This window comes from Nomascus leucogenys, chromosome 17 (assembly GCF_006542625.1).
Source record: "Nomascus leucogenys isolate Asia chromosome 17, Asia_NLE_v1, whole genome shotgun sequence".
Taxonomy (NCBI): domain Eukaryota; kingdom Metazoa; phylum Chordata; class Mammalia; order Primates; family Hylobatidae; genus Nomascus; species Nomascus leucogenys.
Genome location: NC_044397.1, coordinates 68,418,204 through 68,431,314, shown reverse-complemented (window position 1 = coordinate 68,431,314; position 13,111 = coordinate 68,418,204). Strand labels below are relative to the sequence as shown.

Below are 13,111 nucleotides of genomic sequence, written 5' to 3'. Positions count from 1 at the left end.
GCAACCTACTCATCTGACAAAGGGCTAATATCCAGAATCTACAAAGAACTTAAACAAATTTACAAGAAAAAACAAACTACTCCATCAAAAAGTGGGAGAAGGATATGAACAGACAATTCTCAAAAGAAGATATTTATGTGGCCAACAAACATGAAAAAAAGTTCATCATCACTGGTCATTAGAGAAATGCAAATCAAAACCACCATGCCAAATACCATCTCATGCCAGTTAAAATGGCGATCATTAAAAAGTCAGGAAACAACAGATGCTGGAGAGCATGTGGAGAAATGGGAACACTTTTACACTGTTGGTGGGAGTGTAAATTAGTTCAACCATTGTGGAAGACAGTGTAGCAACTCCTCAAGGATCTAGAACCAGAAATAGCATCTGACCCAGCAATCCCATTACTGGGTATATACCCAAAGGATTATAAATCATTCTACTATAAAGACAGATGCACACATATGTTTATTGCAAAGACTTGGAATCAACCCAAATGCTCATCAGTGATAGACTGGATAAAGAAAATGTGGCACATATATACCATGGAAGACTATGCAGCCATAAGAAAGAATGCATTTGTGTCCTTTGCAGGGATGTGGATGAAGCTGGAAAGCATCATTCTCAGCAAACTAACACAGGAACAGAAAATCAAACACCACATATTCTCAATAATAAGTGGGAGTTGAACTATGAGAACACATGGACACAGGGAGGGGAACATTACACACCAGGGCCTGTTGGCAGGGTGGGGGACTAGGGGAGGGATAGCATTAGGAGAAATACCTAATGTATATGATGGGTTGATGGGTACAGCAAACCACCATGGCACGTGTATACCTACGTCACAAACCTGCACATTCCGCACATGTATCCCAGAACTTAAAGTATATTAAAAAAAGATTACTCAGAGCCCTCTTCCATTGTTGCCACTGAAGTAGCAACATCTATTAGTCTAACACTTCCTGTGAAGGTGATCATCTTTCTCTCTAGGTATTTCACATTCTCTCTGTCTTCGGTGTTTTTCAGTGTCACTGTGATTTTTTATCAGTGCATATTTACTTATCTTGCTTGGGACTTTTTATATTTCCAAATCTAAGGATTTGTTTTACTGGAAAATCTTCAGCCATTATTCCTTGAAATACTGCATTTCCACCATTTGCTCTTCTTTCGCTTTGGAACTTCTATTAGAGTTCTCACCTTCAAGTTGCCTAACAGTCAATTTTTTTTCTCAATTCTTTGCATGGCCTTTTGGGTAATTTTTCTCAGATCTGTCTTTCAGCTCATTAATTCTCTCTTCAGTTGTGTCTAACCTATATTTAACGTGACACTGAGTTCATTTTTCCAATGACTATATTTTTCATGTTTTATTGCTTTTGTCATCTCTTTATTGTTCTGGGGATTTCAATTCTATTTAAAATATGTTTACCTTAGGCCAGACGTGGTGGCTCACACCTGTAATCCCAGCACTCTGGGAGGCCGAGGCGGCACTTTATTTTATTTTCATGTTTTTATTCTATTATGTCAAGTTTCGGGGTGTCTAATCTTACTCTTACTCATTATAGATTGTGAGTCTTTTTTTCTCCCACAGCCTAGTCAGAGAAGATTTCATGTTAGCTTCCTGTGCCAATGGTTAGGTTTTTTTTCCCCCCACATCTAACTTGCAAGTAAGGGTGTAGCCATCTTAAGATCCGGGCTTTTATGGGAAGACATCAGTTCTCTTCCTCATTAATATGCAAATGAGGCCTGGTGTCTAAAATTCCCCACCTGGACACTAGAACTTACACCTCTCTCAAGACAACTAACACCCTGGGGAGGCCACAGCCTCAGCCACAAGTTTAGTGCTTTGGATTTCAGTTCTTTCCTCATCACTGACACCTGCGGATTTCCCTTTTTGTAATAGAAGATCAGGGAAATCATTTTAAATGATTTTTATTGTTTTAAATTTTTAGCCACATTTGAAATAATTGTTTTGGGTGGAGGATGTTTTGGGTATTGCTATGAAACCAGAAGTTCTTTATACTTACATTGTCTTATGGTGTAAAGATTTTCTTTGTGGCCATCTATATGAGGAACATTTTCCAAAGATATATTATGTATATTTTTTGTAGACTATGTATATCCAAACATCTTTATTTTTTTATTTCTTTTCTCTCTCTCTCTTTTTTTTTTTTGGATACAGGGTCTCACTCTGTTGCCCAGGCTGGAGTGCAGTCACTTGGTCATGGTTCACTGCAGGCTTGAAATCCTAGGCTCAAGCAATCCTCCTGCCTCAGCTAAGTAGCTAAGAGTAACTAAGACTACAGGCATGCACCACCATGTCTGGCTTTTTAAATTTTTTGTAGAGAAGGGATCCAAAACATCTTTCAAATTCAGTTAATCATATATATGCCATTATTTGAAGTCTCTACCTAAGGAATGGTGCTCATCACTTCTATATATAAAAGTTTTGGTTTATATATTTCAAGGTGATTTTATTTAGCATGTAGATATTATTGATGAATAAAATATTCTATTTTATTTAGCACATAGACAGAGACATGAAAAAAAGTATCAATGTGAAAGAGTAGAGGGTCTGCAACTTACAATGGTTCACCTAGATTTTTCGACTTTGTGATGGTGTGAAACTGTTGCAATTTGGATGTACTTCAAATTTTGAATTTTGATCTTCTCCTGGGCTTGCAATATGCAGTATATGAGATATCCAACACTTTCTTATAAAATAGGCTTTGTGTTAGCTGATTTTGCCCAGTAGGCTAATGTGTTTTCAGCACATTTAAGGTAGGCTAGGCTAAGCTCAGATGTTCAGTAGGTAGGTATATTAAATGCATTTTCGACAAGATATTTTCAACTTACAAAAGGTTTATTGGGATGCAACTCTGTTGCGAGTTGAGGACCATCTGTATTATAAAATAACTTTCTGTTTCCTATCTTTGTATTTTCAATTTTATTTTGCCTGATGTTTATTTACTTCTTCCCCGCCACCTCCTCTCTCCACTCATTGCACTGTGACTTTGCATTTGCTGGTATTTCTTGCTCAACTCAGTATTTGCAATTATTGTGTGTCATTTTGTCTCAGGCACATATCTCGTAACCAGCATTTGTCCAGATTTTGCTTTTTCAGCCAGTCCGAGAAAGATTTGGTCTTATTTCTATTTTTGTATTTATATGTTGAACTTTGAAAATACAGTTGACCCTTGATCAACACAGGTTTGAACTGTGCAAGTCCATTTTTACGTGGAATTCCTTCTGCCTCTATCACCCCTGAGACAGCAAGACCAACCCCTCCTCTTCAGCCTACTCAACGTGAAGACGATGAGGATGAAGACCTTATTAATGATCCACTTCAACTTAATATTAATAAATAGCAAATATATTTTCTCTTATGATTTTAATAGCACTTTCTTTTCTCTAGCTTTGAGAATACAGTATTGATACATATAATATACAAAATATGTATTAATTGATGGTTTATATTATTGGTAAAGCTTCTGATCATAGATAGGCTATTAGTAGTTACGGTTTGGGGAAGTCAAAAGTTATACTTGGATTATTTGGCTGTGCCGGCCGTTGATACCCCTAACTCCCATGTTGTTCAAGGGCTAATTGTATAGACTTCTATTTTGCTGTCTTTTGCAATGGTGATCAAGTGTCATCTCTTCTACAACACCCTGCATATAATCTCTGTTGGATTCCATTTGCTTCCAGTAATTTGATTGACTGAATGATTGATATTCAGCCTTCTTTAAAAGTGAAGCATTTTTGACACATGTTCAGCCTCCAGCCCCACCCTTCCCTGACTCCTCTTTTGTGCTGCTGCCTGCGTGACAGTCATGATCTTAAAATGCAGATCTGGTCATGCCATTTACCCAGGTAAAATATGTCAGTGGCTCTTGATCACATAAAGAATATATTTCCAACTTCTTGGCAAGACAGTCAAGATTCTTTACCTTTTTTCCCATCTTATCTTCTATTGTCTCTCCAATATTCCTCTCTGTTCTCCAGCCATGAAAGTTTCCTCTTTCTAATGCCTTAAGTGATTAGGGTATAATTATATTTTTATATGGTTTATAGCATACACGCTACCTCCCCACTGGAATTTATTTTAAATTGTGGTTTTATTGCATTACCTCCAATCCTTAATTCAAGAAGTATATCAAAATTCTTAAATTTTCCACTCTTCCTCTCATTTTTCTTTACCATAAAACAGACTGAATTGGTTGAAAAACAGTCCTTCATATCTACAGGTTCTGCATCCTCAGATTTAACCGAGACTGAAAATATTTGGGGAAATAATAAAAAACACAATACAAACTCTAAATTTTGAAAATGATAGAGTCTAAGCTATTTGTATAGCACTGACATTGTATTAGGTATTATAAACAATCTAGAGATGATATAAAATATGCAGGAGGATGTGCATAGGTTATATGCAAATATGATGCCATTTTATATAAAGGACTTGAGCATCCTGGGTTTCGGTATCCAAAGGCTCCTGGAACCAATCCCCCATGGATCTTGAGGGATTGATCGCATATCATCTAGTTAAGCTATGCTAAAGATCCCAACCTCAAACCACCGTGGATAACAGAGGAAAGGAAGGAAAGGGAAGGGACGGGGAGGGCAGGGGATTTCCTTTTTGAGCACTGGCAGTTTTCAGCCACCTCATGTATAATCCTCACAAGTAATAACGTTTCCATTATATAAATGAGTAACAGGCACACAGTAAATGACTTGCCTCAAATTATCTTTCTGTTTGGAGAAGTCCACCAAATGCACACTATCTCATTATTTCATCTCATTATCATTTCCTAAACTCTTCTGTTCCTCCTCTCTTCCTGATTTTTGCTCATAGCCCTATGACCTCTTCTAGGAGCTCAGGAGTCCTCTGCACTCTTCTCTCTCTCACTCCCATGCTAATGAGGTCTCTGCTTCCAGCTCATTCTGCCTCTTTAATAACTTTACCCTCCTCCCCACTTCTATTACTACTACCAAAGTCTAGGCTCAAATAATGCTGCCTTGGGATTATTTCAAAAATCTCCTTGCTAATATTTCTGCTTCCAGTTTTCTCCCACTTCAAGCTTGCCCCCACAAGGCTGTTTTGTATCTGTGATATTTCTGAATGGCAAATCTGACATCACACCTCTTAATGCACTCTCTTTTGCCCGCAAGTAAACGTCCTTGCCAACTCTGTCAGGATTTTCATGATTTGTACTTTTCTTCCTCTGCAGTGTTATCACCCTCTTGCTCTCTCATACGCATCCGGCACAGCAGCCACACTGAATGACCTACAGATTCCCGAGTCGTTCCAGATCAGCTGCCTCCATGCTTTGTTCACACTCTCTGCTCTACTTAGGTTTCTCTCTTACATGGTGAACATCCCTTTTTCAAGATCTTACTCAAGTTTCTACTTCTCTCTTGCTTTCCCTTATACCATTTTGGAAAGTGTTGGTCACAACCTCCTTTCTACTATTCTACCTTGTACATATTTATATAATGCTATTTACCACACTGTGCTGCAGCTTTTCGGTTTTATATTTGACTAAGTTGCTTGTCATTTCCGATTTAATGAATTCTGTTCTCATTTTTACAAATGTCAATTTTACAAATTTTGTTCTTGAGTTCCTAGGGCCTATCTCTAAGCACACTTTTGATTATTGAATGGATATTTCATTTCCCCTTAAAATGAAAGGATTGTGTTAATTGTATTTTCATAAGTAAAAACAAAATGGATGAAAGGTATGCATGTCATTGGGGATACCCATTGCTTTGTGCGTTGTAAAAGCAGGTGGACAGGACATGCTGTAGTCGATAACTGAAGGATGGCTTAAAATGGACTTGCAAATAGACTCAAGAAACACTCAGCCTTGCACTTTTTCTTTTGCAATTACTATTAGCTTTCCCTGCCCTTAAATGTTGTCACAGAGGTTTGAGAGGCCAATTAATTCTTCCTCCTATGTGTTCTAAACAAAAGAGGAATTTAAACATCAGCAGATTCAAATTAAGTAATCAGTTTTATTTTGAGTAAGACGAATGGGAGAATGCAACTTGGACTTCACAGCAACATCAGTCTTCCTACTTTACTTCTGCCTTGGATTTGGCTGAGCTGCCCAGGCTTAGGAAACTGCAGGCAACAGGAGATGAGTTGGAGGCGGTAGGCTCATTGCATGGGAAAAAAAAGCCTTGGGCAGCCTGGAGAGAGAAGGTGAGGTGGCCAAATATGGGCAACAATCCTTCCCCACATGGTCACAAAATGAAGGGAAACAGATGGCATACTCTTCGGATCTCACAGGTCCAAAGGAGGGTCTAGGGAGGAGCTGGAGAACGCTGCCTTTCATAGTCCTGGAAAGGTTTCTATTAAATGCACCAAAGCTGGAGTGCCAGAAAAGAGAGGGGCTGGATCTTCCCAACCAAGGTCACAGGACAGATATATTTCTTAAACCCAGAGTCTCAGGACCTCAGAGATCCTGGTTCAGAAACATCCCTTTTTCATGGATTGGATCTTGTAACCCGTAAGAAAAAAATAATATGACTTTGTTTGCTTTCTTTGACCTAATACTTACTGTTTTATCATGATGATGGGTAGATTAATAACTGCTCCTGACAGCAAGTACTTGTTAATAACATCGAAGCTTAATGATCAAGGAATTAACAGCTTGACACTCAGGTGTGAGTGCTCTGATGGGAAGAAGGAACCCCTGTGAATGGCTTTGGATTGCAAAGGACTTCTTTTCTGCAATGCATGCAGTGCTCTGGACCATATCATCTCAACCCAGGTCAATCTGTAATTGCACATCCTGATGACGGTAAAGAGCAATGACCTGGATGCTTCCACAGCTTGTGCTGTGAGGCCAGAGTGGCTTGTGCTGTGCCACGCTTAATACTGCATGCTTGGACCCTTCTGACATCCCTCCCAGTGCTGGGAGTTTACAATCCTGATAATGCCTCCAGTGCAAATGACCTAAGAAACATCCTTCACTGGGCTCTGACCCATAATTTATTAACCCACAGTTAGATTTATTTAGTTCTGGCTTAATTTATTTCAGGTCTGTGGGTATGCATTCTTTTCATTGCTAAATGTGCTCCCTCAAAGTTGTGATGTCTTTAACTAGACCCATTCTATAAATTATATCACGGTAAGAAAGAAAAAAGAAAAGAGAAAGTCATGGTCAAGAGACAACCATGTAAAAGGAATAGATATTTTCATACAGTGGGTCTGATTTTCTCAGTGAGTCGAGATGGTCTTCTTAGAAGTAACATTCTCCACTGACGCTCAGAGCTTGTGGTGACCTAGCAATGGTGGAGGGTTTCCCACAGCAGTGTTTTTCAAACCAATGTACATAAACATCACCCAGTTCAGCAGGTCTGGGGTGGAGCTGAGGAGCTGGCGTCTCCAACAAGCTCCCAGGTGATGCTGATGACTGAGTAGCAAGAACCTAAATTACTAAATCAAAACACCAGCTCCCCAAATCATCACAATCCATTTTATTCCACAGCATGTTTAAGGGAATGTTATTTTCAGGAAGATGTTTGGGATTAAAATAATTAAAAAAAAAACTGGAAATTCACACATTTATGTATCTCTTCTTTTCATTAAATATATATCTGTTTGGCAAAAAATGTTAGACTCTTTTGTACAAAAACAAAGCAAAAAAAAAAAAAAAACTAACCCAAAACTCTTGCAAATTGTAAATACCAGTAATAATTACAATGATGTAAACTTGGATGGCTGACAGCTTGACCATCCTGTGGAACTTGTGTTGCAGCAGGACCTCCCAGGAGAAGGTAACACCAAACGCTTGGATAGCAACAGCCCATCCTAGAGGCATTTAGGTTTAGTCTATTAGAGATGGAGCGAGACTACTGATTTCACCATTTGTGCTTTCAGCTAAGAGGCTGGGAGCGTGGGTGGAAATGAAGAAGGCAGTTCTGGCCTGGGGCAGGGAGAGGAAACCCCAGACTAGCTGGTGAGGAGGGAAGATTTGTCACGATCACAGTGCAGACGCAAAGTGGGCGTGGGACCTGTGGACTGTTTGGGAAACTTATGCTAGGGAGGATCACAAGAAGGCTGCGGCTGCTGCTCTTGGGACCAAAGAGGAACAGAGCAAGGCAAAAGCAGGGAGAGAGGTGGGAGGAAATTTGAGCGCAGATCTTAATTCAAGTGTAACTGGTGGTGCGAGATGATTCTAGAGAGAAGGGAAAGGAGGGTGTGGGTTTCGTCTTCTCATCAAATAGCTAGGCCATTTCCTCCAGACAGGGGCCTTGGGGCACTCCCCTTGGTCCGGTGGGCAAGTTTTGGGGCAGTCTGGGGCTGCTGGCTTTCCTGCCCCAGGGAAGGAAGGGCATGCCTGCAGGGGGCTAGGATGGAAGGGCCCTTCGGCCTTCTTACTAGCAGTGGGCTTTGTTCTTGTCCCACCAGTGGACTGCAGCCATGGGAAGGGACCTGAAACAGTGGAGCCGAAGAACAGAATCAGGGCAGTGAGCAAGATGCCAGCTAGGGGCTGAAAGTTGCCGGGGCTAGAGGTGATGCTGAAGGGAGTGTGGACCCACAGCTTCCCTTTACCAAAGGAGGGTTCCAAGGCGTGGGTGTGTTTTCATTCCTCTCTCCTGTTAGCTAGGCGTTCCAGTTTTGGAAGGGGCATGTCTGGGCCCGGCCACTTCAGTTACAGTCATAGACGAAGTCATAGTTGCTGGGCTCCTTGGGAATTGGCGGAGGTGCGTCAGGGATCTGGATGTTTTCCAGGTCCAGGAGGCGGAGCTTGATTTCCATGCTGAGCAGGGTGTCCAGGTCATTCCGCGTCAGGTCGCTCATCATGTCTTTCCCGAGTAGCGCATTCAGTCCATCCGTCCAGATACAGTACTGGCAGGAAGGGAGGCAACAGCGATCATTACTGGTGGTGATTACAGAAGTATTAATAGTAAAAATAGCTAACAGTGAATACTCATCACTCAGTAGGCTCTGCGCTAAGTAGTCTGCCTGCTTCGTCATTTCATATTCACAACAACTCAATATAAAGTCGATACTTCTGTTATCTCTGTTTTATAGGTGAAGGAACTGAGGTACGGAGAAGTGACTCAGTATCATGTAGACTGGGTGGGATTTGAACCCAGGCAATCTGACTCCAGTGCCTGTGCTCTTCTTTGCAAAGAATGCTTCTCTGTAACAGCTGAGGATTGGAGTTCTCCATGACTTGCAATGTAACACCTATGTGCGAGTCTATGACTTTTAGGTATTGGTGGAATCTGCCGAACAGCCCTGGACTCAACATCAGGTGAAGCAGGTTTCTTTGCTGACTCCAGTCATGGCTCCTAGTCTAGTAGCTCATCTCGACCTGTCCTGTCTGATTCCTGGCATTCACAATGACAGCCCTGTCCCACCCTGGAGCCAATGGCCAATGGTAGTACCACCTTGGTGCTTCTCAGCTAAAGGGCTAGGAAATAGCCTTCTGCTGCCCAGTGTCTGGCAGCCAAAATGGTTAAAATTATTGGGCAATCTTAATGGGAGGAGGGTTGGCTGCCTGTCTGGGGGCCTCTTTAGCCTTTGTCTCCAGTTCCTAAGGTTTCCTTTCACCAGGTCTCTGGGGCCTGATCCCTGGGGACATTATCTGTTTTGGAAAGCCCTTCAGAGTACCCAACTAAGAGTCTGATTCTTCTCCTCTCATAGCCTTTTGTTTCTTCAGGAGACTATGATCTCTAAGAGGGAGAAGGAGGAACTGTGCCTTGTCTGAGGACCTGCTTTTCTCTTCTTAGCTTCCCCTCCCAGAGGCTGGAGTTCTGTACTGACCTGGACAGAGAACCATGACACCTGGTGAAAGAGGCACCCCTGATGCCACCATCTCGGAAAGCTGCTTGGCGTTCTGGATGCTGGGCTCCACTCACGCACTGGAGTTAGGTTTCTAATAGTGCTATATAGGATTCTATAACAGCAATTGTTCTCCTCTTTTGTTGAAGTGGTCTTCCTTCTACCATGCACTCCAGATTCCCAACTTTACTGCCTCACTAGGTCAAGCGGCAATTCCAGACTCTCCTTAACCTACTTTGGCACTGTGGTTATCTGGACTGTATTCCATGGTATCAGATCTCAACATAAAAGTAACCAAAGTATACTGCAAGCACTATATAAATCTCCAGTCACCATGATGTGATGGAAATCTTCTGTGATGCACATCAGCGGTCCTACTTTTAAGCTGAGGAGATGCACGATGGGTGTATTATGAGATCTGTGTTTCAGCAGGGCAGCATCGATTTGGAGGGCTTTGGTTCTACCTTGGCTATGTGATCTCAGCCAAAGCATTTAACCCATCAAAATATCAATTTAGCATTAAGGGATTTCTGGAAGAATTAGTGTCCTCGTGATCTGATTCTGAACATGTCTAACCATCATCCATTTCTTCATAAATAACCTTGACAGAAGTAGACACCTAGCTCCTCCCTTGGAGATCCTGATCATATAGATCTAGGGTGAGGAGACTTTGCTTCCTAGAAAACTCTAATGAACATGCAGGTATGGGTGCCACTGAACTCTACATTCTCAAAGACCCCTTCCAGCTTTCATGCTGTTTCATGGTAAATCCCCAAGTCCTGGGGATTACTGTTCTTTTCACACAGCCTTCCTAGGCCTGGCTAGCTTCCTAGTACAGATTAGTTTAACCCACAGGAACATTTCTGCAGTGCGTTTCTTTTTAAGAACAACAGGTGCAGAAAATTTTATTTGAAAGTACATTAACCAATAAATAAAAACCCTGTAGTACTGATACTGAATTTGAGTTGGAACTATCAGTATCAATTCATTATGTAGTTTATCTTAAAAGAAAACCTCCTAGCTCTGTCCCCAAAAATGGCTAAAAAATAATGACCAACCAAGAACCACTGCACCATGGTGTGCAATGACCATAAACACACCTCATGCTTAGATTCTGGTTACTAAATATCATTTCCCACTACAAGTAATCAAGGCTCCACAGAGAAAAGGCAGGAAACATAAAGATAAACCTGGAGCACCCCATCATACCAGAATGCCAGAAAGTTATCAAAGACATAAGGGGTCCTCCCAATAGGACTCAGATGCCAACCCAATGGTGTTCCTACTTGTTCCAGACAGGATAACTCAGAAACTAATAATGACAGTAACTGCAACATATTGAGACACAATTCTGTTTAAACGCATGATTTCCTACTCAACCCCTGCCCCAAAATGCCTCATTGCTCTTCTCTGAAAGATGCTTACTATTTTGAAAACTGGTAAAGAGAATCAAGTACTTATCCTGTCTACCATATGTAAATTGTATAACTTTAGGATAACCAAATAGTTGATGAGGCCAGTTTCTCTTTATATATCCCTTTAATAAACAAAGAAGGAAGAATAAAATCAGGATATCAACCTTTTGCAATCTCTAATGGTTCCAAGGATCCAGACAACGATCATTGGTGGCTGCTAATATCCAAGAAAGGGGAGGAAGAAGTCACCATGAAAGTACAAACACCACTGCTGCTGCTTAGAAAGGGAGCCTGAATTTGATTAATCCTTTAACTACAATTCATAGGACATACAGGGGACAGATGAATATATGAATTATATTGCAGGTTGTGGTGGGAAAAATAATACCCGCCTTCCAAAGACACCCACATCCTACTTTCTGGATCCTGTGAATATGTCAGGTTCCATGGAAAAGGGACTTAAGGTTGCTATCCGCTGACCTTAAAACAGAGATTATCTTGGATTATCCAAGCAGGCCCAATGTAATCCCGAAGGTCCTTAAAAGTGAGAGAAGGAAACAGAAGAAGAGTCAGAGTCAGAGAAGTGAGAGGTAGAGGGAGATCTGAGTACGAAAGAGGAGGCTGAAGTGAGGTGATGAAAAGGTTCAACCAGCCATTGCAATGGATGGAGGCCAAGGAGTGCAAATGGACTCTTGAGTGAAAAAGACAAGGGAAAACTCTTCCCTAGAGCCTCCAGAAAGGAACACAGCCCTGCTGACACCTTGATTTTAGCCCAGGATACTCACATTTGACTTCTGAAGTCCAGAATTGGAAGATAATAAATTTGTGTTCTTTAACACTAAGTTTGTGGCAGTTTGTTACAATAGCAACAGTAAGCTAATACATAAAGTTATAACCAGCCAATCTAGACTATTAACATTACAGGTCTAATGACCTGTTTTTCCCAATAAATAAATTTCAAGGACAAAAGGCACATGCTCATGATTGTGAGAGACAGAGAGAGAGAAATAGAAACCTGTAGATTCAGAGAAACCTAGGAAACATGTCAACCAACTGCAATGCATGGATCTTATTTGCATTCTGACTTGAACAAAGTATGAAAGAAACAAACACACAAATGAGACAATTAGAGACATCTGAAAACTGACTGCACATAGATTAATAAATAAATACCACATTATTAATTTATTTAAGTGTGATCAGGGTATTGCAGTTATGGTATTTTTAAATTGAGTCTTTATTATTGGGAAATGCATACAGGAATATTTATACATAAAATGATATCCAGATTTGCTTCAAAATAATCAGGGGTGGCAGCTGGGTGATGGTGGAAGAGCGGATGGGAGCACAGGTGAACCAGATTGGCCATGAGTTGGTGATTGTAGAAGCTGAGTGATGGGCCTGCCAGGAATGTGAGAGCTCAGTGCCTGCTCTTTCTCTTCCTAGCTCCACAGTGCAGGGGTTAAGTGAGGGGCTTCTGGAGCAAGACTGCCAGTGTTTAAATCCCAGCTCCATCTCTTACTACTTGTGTGACCCTGGACACGTTTCTTAAGCTCTCTTGCCTCATTTCCCTATTTTATTAAATGGGGATTCTTTTAGAGTTATATGAGGGTTAACTGGGGTGAAATATACATATAAAGCATTAATGGTGCCTGGCAGAGAGAAAGCCAGGGTCGTTATACTTACAGTTGACCCTTGAACAACATGGGTTTTAACTGTGTGGGTCACTTATACATGGATTTTTTTTTTTCAATAAAACTTATACCAAGTGTGCCCGTCTCTCCTGCTTCCCCTTCCACCTCTTCCACCTCTCTAGCCTCTGCCACCGGAGACTTCAAGACCAACCCGTCCTCTTCCTTCTCCCTCATCCTACTCAATGCGAAGACAATGAGAA

General features: G+C 41.2%; 1 protein-coding gene across 9 annotated transcripts in view; it reads right to left on the bottom strand.

The window, feature by feature from the left end:
• Positions 1-7,465: 7,465 nt before the first annotated feature.
• ELMO1 (engulfment and cell motility 1) overlaps positions 7,466-13,111 on the bottom strand; it is a 592,800-nt gene continuing 587,154 nt past the window's right edge. For 4 of the 9 annotated variants that reach the window (XM_030796573.1, XM_030796574.1, XM_030796575.1 and 1 more), the window contains one exon: positions 7,573-8,860. In XM_030796573.1, the coding sequence (XP_030652433.1) occupies positions 8,660-8,860 (201 nt within the window). In that variant the 3' untranslated portion in view covers positions 7,573-8,659. Of the gene's footprint in view, positions 8,861-13,111 lie in introns of all 9 variants that reach the window. The other 5 variants (XR_004026459.1, XM_030796572.1, XM_003268938.4 and 2 more) reach the window with 2 other exon arrangements.